This window comes from Oryzias melastigma, linkage group LG13 (assembly GCF_002922805.2).
Source record: "Oryzias melastigma strain HK-1 linkage group LG13, ASM292280v2, whole genome shotgun sequence".
Taxonomy (NCBI): domain Eukaryota; kingdom Metazoa; phylum Chordata; class Actinopteri; order Beloniformes; family Adrianichthyidae; genus Oryzias; species Oryzias melastigma.
The window spans coordinates 22,965,809-22,972,019 of record NC_050524.1 but is presented as its reverse complement, the minus strand read 5'-3'; the positions used below and the strand labels follow the sequence as shown (position 1 = coordinate 22,972,019).

Below are 6,211 nucleotides of genomic sequence, written 5' to 3'. Positions count from 1 at the left end.
TTAACCAAGATACAGGGAAGTCTATTTATTCTTCCTCCCAAATTTTTAATGCAACCACAAGGGGCACAATCCAGTTCTTCCCTGTGCCGGTCCCAAGTCCGGATAAATGCAGAGGGTGAAATTAGAAAATAAATATTTTGATATATATAATTCTCATTAGAGCATGCTAAACAGTTTCTCTGTCATCTTGCCGTCTTCAACAGCTTTCTGAATCAAATCCGTATTTTCCTGACAACTGGGATGCAGGGAAGGAAGAGATCTTCTGAGGGGTGTCTAGGGGCGACCTCCGCCGACAGCGGCGTCGAAGGGCGACCTCCAAGAGTGGCAACCACCGGCTTCTCAGCCATCAGCAACGAGGGGTGACCTTTGCCGAGAGCGGCAACCTCCAGCATCGCGGAGAGAGCTCAGCAGCTCCGCAGCAATTGGCGGTGAGAGGTGACCACTGCCGCTCTAGACATCAGCATTGCGGAGAAAGCTCTGCAGCTCTTGTCGTCGAGGGGCTACCACTGTGGTTATCGGTATCAGATTCGTGGAAAAAGCTCTGCTGCTCTTGGCATCGAGGGGCGACCACCGTCACTCTTGGTGTCGAGGGACGACCTTTGTCGCTATTGGCATCCGAATCGCAGAGAAACCTCCACAGCTCTTGGTGTCGAGGGGCGACCTCTACCTCTCTTGACATCAGCATCGCGGAGAAAGCTCAGCAGTTCTCGGCGTTGGGGTCGACCTCTGCCGAGAGTGGTGTCAAGGGGCGACCTCGGCCGAGAGCGGCGTCGAAGGGCGACCTCCACCGAGAGGGACGACCACCGGCTCCTCAGCTATCAGCAACGAGGGGTGACCTTTGCCGAGAGCGGCAACCTCCAGCATTATAGAGAGAGCTCAGCAGCTCCGCAGCAATTGGGGGTGAGAGGTGACCACTGCCGCTCTAGACATCAGAAAGCTCTACAGCTCTTGTCGTCGAGGGGCTACCACTGTCGCTATCGGTATCAGAATTGTGGAGAAAGCTCTGCTGCTCTTGGCATCGAGGGGCGACCTCTTCCTCTCTTGACATCAGCATCGCGGAGAAAGCTCAGCAGTTCTCTGCGTCGAGGGGCGACCTCTGCTGAGAGTGGTGTCAAGGGGCGACCTCCGCCGAGAGCGACGACCACCGGCTCCTCAGCTATCAGCAACGAGGGGTGACCTCCGCCGAGAGCTGCGTCGAAGGGCGACCTCCACCGAGAGCGACGACCACCGGCTCCTCAGCTATCAGCAACGAGGGGTGACCTTTGCCGAGAGCGGCAACCTCCAGCATCATAGAGAGAGCTCAGCAGCTCCGCAGCAATTGGCGGTGAGAGGTGACCACTGCCGCTCTAGACATCAGAAAGCTCTACAGCTCTTGTCGCTCTCGGTATCAGAATCATGGAGAAACCTCTGCTGCTCTCGGCATCGAGGGGCGACCACCGTCGCTCTTGGTGTCGAGGGGCGACCTCTGCCGAGAGCAGTGTCAAAGGGCGACCTCCGCCGAGAGCGGCGTTGAAGGGCAACCTCCACCGAGAGCGGCAACCACCGGCTCCTCAGCTATCAGCAACGAGGGGTGACCTTTGCCGAGAGCGGCAACCTCCAGCATCGCGGAGAGAGCGCAGCAGCTCCGCAGCAATTGGCGGTGAGAGGTGACCACTGCCACTCTAGACATCATTGCAGAGAAAGCTCTGCAGCTCTTGTCGTCGAGGGGCTACCTCTGTCGCTATCGGTATCAGAATCCATTCCTGTTTTTATAATTATCCCCTAAAATAATCAGTAGAACAAGTAAATTTAGCCCGGTAAGTGATTAAAATCCGTGCAGACATGTAGCGATGTGTGTCTTTGCTGTAGGTATTACAGTTTTTTCCAAATGCTAAAACACATTTTCTGAAACAGACCAATTTAACCAAACACCAAACACAATTTTCAAAACATAAGCTAAATATACAAAATACTTAACTCATGAATCAAAATCTCACTTTGAGGTCAAAATGAAGACTCTGTTGTCAAAACTTACACACACGCATCAAATCCAACACACGACGCACCAAAACACCAAAAAAGCAATTTTCAAAATATAAACTAAATATACAAAATTCTTGACTCTTCAGTCAGAAGCTCACTATGAGTTCATAATGAAGACTCTGTTGTCAAAACTAACAAACATGCAGCAATCACAACACACTACACAACAAAACACTTGACACTGTTCACAAAATGTTTTACAAAGAATATATAGCAACATTGACAATAGAATGCAAGAAGATATTTTGTAATGCCTAAATAAAGTACACATTACAAAAATGTTCAATAGTGCTAATTCATCAATCCAATCAGCTGACCTTTAGTAGTCTGTTACTGTTTTTCTGTGGAAATTATGTTAAACTTCTTGTCGCGGTCAATAAAACCACAATGTTCACTGTTAAAAACTATCTGAGAGACTTCATATGACTTATACATATTATGACGTAATGCTGTTGAATAGAATGCATTTAGATGTCTTATGAACCTCTCTTTAAAAGCAATTTTTAAAAAAGTTTTAAATCAAGATTTTATTTTTATTAAGAGTTTGGAGTAAAAAGATTTGGACTCATTTTAATAATAGTTTTTTTGTTTCTAGATCTTGACTCTTTATGAAAAAAAAATTCCTGACTATCCCGAGTTAGAGAAAAGCTTGGAAAGATGTAGAACAAAGATAAATTAGAAAAACTTCAAACCTGGTAAAATATCTTGAATGTTCAAAAACAAGATTTTAAATCATTTGCCCAACAGTTGGTGGGATGGGCTCCGACCCTTTGACCCCCAAACGGGATATAGTGGGTAAAAGACAGTGGATGATTGGATAGTTACTAAACAATCCAATCAAATTATTCATTCAATTGTGCTTATTTGATTTTTATTAAAGACTCTTTTACATAGGAATAACTGTGTATTATTTTTCGTTCAAAAGACGAAGGAAACTTAGGTTTTGTGGTGTGTTTTTATGTTCTTCAGGTGAGAAGTGGTCTAAGCAACATTTGACCTACCAGGTGGTAAACTGGCCTCAACACCTGTCCCGGGGCTCCGTGCGTCTGGCGGTGCAGGCTGCCTTCCAGCTGTGGAGCAACGTGTCGGGCCTGGTCTTCCAGGAGGCCCCCGAGGGGCCCGCGGACATCCGGCTGACCTTTTATGAAGGGGACCACAACGACGGGGCCAGCAACGCTTTCGACGGGCCAGGTCAGAGTGAGGAAGAAACTCACGGATGTATCGCATGCTGAAGTGAAAAGTTAGACGTTTTGTAAAGTTCTGGTCAAAAAATGTGAAACAGAATTCTTGACTTCTCTGGAAGTTTTAAGTTAACAAAGACTGATAAAAATGAAATAAAACCAAAAATAACTTGCGTTGAGGCTCCGCCTCTGTCTTTTCTCTTGTGTTTCTACAAAAAGAAAACAAAAACAGGAAGAAAAAACTCATATGACATCAATAAAAGCACAAAAAAATGACAAATTTAAGCTCAAGTTTATTTTATTTTTTTAAGTTTAAATGTTTGAGGCAAATGTTTAGTTAAAAAAACTCAAAATGCAATAAAAAGTAAAAAAAAATCTTTAGTAGGCTGATCAGAAATCTAAATGAAGACGAGATGTGAGAGTTTATGAAAGTAATGTGAATGTCTTGCACTCGCATAAGGAATATGAAATAAGTGGCAAAAATATCCCATAATGCAAATAGGAAATAAGGGATAATGCCCTTTGAGGTGTACATTATCAGAAATTAATGGGCAATGCCTCCGCTTTGTCCAAAAAGTAACAAAGACGTCTGTGAATGAATGACTTTAGTGAAATGTCTTTTTGTGGAACTCAGGGGGAACTCTGGCTCACGCCTTCCTGCCTCGCCGAGGCGAAGCCCACTTCGACATGGCTGAGAGGTGGACGCTGAACGGGCACAAGGGCCACAACTTGTTCATGGTGACGGCACATGAGGTCGGACACACCCTGGGGCTGGAGCACTCGCCGGTGCGGCACGCCCTCATGTCCCCGTACTACAGGAAACTGGGCCGCAGCCTGGTTCTGAGCTGGGACGACATCCTGGCAGTACAGCAGCTGTACGGTGAGAAGGTGCTGCTATAACGTTTTCCCTCTGAGATGAAGATGTCCACCTGAACCGTCGCAGAAGCCGAACAAGTTTTTTCATTAGGTTTATCCTGAGGCTAAAATGGAAAATCTGGATAAAATCCATTGACTGTATATGAAAACTGGACTGAGTGGACCCCCCCTGACAATTCAAACAGGAAGTACCCACAGGCTCCAAGAAACCAAACTCCCATAGACTTCTATAGAGAAATAAACAGCTATTACTCAGTCATTCTATTTGTCAAAATAACCACTCTTATTCTGAAAACTTTTTTTAACATGTTCCTGATTAAACTATTTTCCTTTCATGATATTTTATATTTAGAATATATCAGACGCCTAAGTAAAAGTGGGTGGAGCCTGCTGGCACCCACACCCAACGTTGGAGTTCCACCAGTTCCCTCCTGATTGGTGAGAATGGTTGCCATAGAAACGTTGACTCAGACTGACTTGGACCAATCACCGCTTATCAATGTCATCATGCTCCATATGGCGTAAAAATGGTGCCTAAATGACTTCATTTGGCTGGAGCCATAAGAAAGGAATTTTCTATGGATGATGTCACACTCACTCAGTCCAGTTCTCATGCACAGTACATGGTCAAATCCAGAGATTTTTCGTACAATCAGTTTGTGTTATGACAGCAACAAATCTAAGACTTTGGTGTTATCAGCCCAAATGCAAAACCTCAGTGAAAACTAATGTTTCATAGAGCATAAACATAAGATTCAAGATTGTTTAACAATACAAAATTTGATTTTTTTTTTTTTGACAAGGTTAGGGTGTTCTCAAACTGGACATATTTTGTTCACTTGGAGTGAAGCAGATATTGTTACCTCCTATAATCCAGAACAAATGTTCAGTCTGAATGTACCTCATCTTTTTAGATGCTCTTGGTTAGGTTGTAATCAGATTGAGCTCCAGTTCTCCCTGATTTTCCTCAGTCTGAACATGTTCGGTGCTCAGAGCGGAACAACTGGACCACAATGGCCACCGTAGCTTGAGCTCACACGATGTTAACAGTATGAATGAAGAAAGCGATGAGCCGCAGACGAAAGTGGAGCAATGATGAGACACAGGAACTCATTGAAATGTGGTCAGGTGAATACAAGCTCATTATAATGGGGTTGCTCTGCACCAATGGTTCCGCCCACATCTCAGAGACAAATGTGTACTCGACTCTTGCCTCTCTGTAGAAACAATTTCCTAGAAAACCCAACCAGGTTTAATCCTCAGAATTGAACCATTGACGTTCCAGCTAAAGGAACCACGGAACACTATAGGACACAAATGCTCCACCTCACCATCTGTGCTATATTGTAAAATCAGGTCAAAGCTGCGTTTTATTTGTTCATGAGACCACGAGGATGAGCAGAAGTTTCCAAACACACAATTTTGAGGATCCCAGATTAAGTTGGACTCCAAGCTTCACTTCAGTCCAGGAAAATCTGACGGCCGGTTTGAATCCCAGCATAAATTCCAACGAAGGACAGTGTTAGCAGAGGAATAACTGTGTTTGTGTACCATCACTGCCTGGGCTCTCACGCTGTGTTGTGTTAGATTACTGTGTGCCTGCAGAGTGTGGGAGTACGACATTCTGACAGTGTGTTTAATAGTTTCTGTTTACTGTGAGAGGGCCCCCCTCCCCACGGCATGCGTGAGGCAGGTTCCCACATGTGCCGCCCTGCACAGCCTGCATCCCTCAGTCATCTTTGTCTTTTCAGCTTCTTGGAAAGTGATTCAGCTGCAGGAGTGGAAGTCTCACCTGATGTGGAGGTTTTGAAGCCTCAGGTGCGCAGCAGCAGCTGCAGTGAAAATGCTCATCGCTGTGCAGGAATGTTTGCATCGCTGCAGGACAGAAGCTCCATCGTTTGGATTCAAACTCATTAGCTTCCTGAAATGTTTTACTGAAGATTCTCTGGAAAAATCGTTTTTTTTTCTTTTCCCTTTTTAAAAAAAACACGGTGTAAAAACTGAATCTTAAGAAAGTAAAAAGACACTTTTTGCAATAAAAATCTTATTTTTGTTTAGTTTTGCAAGAAAAATAATCTAATTAAGACAGTTTTTCAGTGGCAAAAAATGGTAGTTTGAGAAAACATGTCTCA

General features: G+C 44.6%; 1 protein-coding gene across 1 annotated transcript in view; it reads left to right on the top strand.

Annotated features, from left to right (window-relative positions):
* The window catches only part of mmp28 (matrix metallopeptidase 28), a 26,046-nt gene that overhangs the window by 13,507 nt on the left and 6,328 nt on the right, over positions 1-6,211 (top strand). Inside the window, exons 2-3 of the mRNA XM_024277488.1 lie at positions 2,992-3,213; positions 3,838-4,083. Of these exons, the coding sequence (XP_024133256.1) occupies positions 2,992-3,213; positions 3,838-4,083 (468 nt within the window). The remainder of the gene's footprint in view (positions 1-2,991; positions 3,214-3,837; positions 4,084-6,211) is intronic.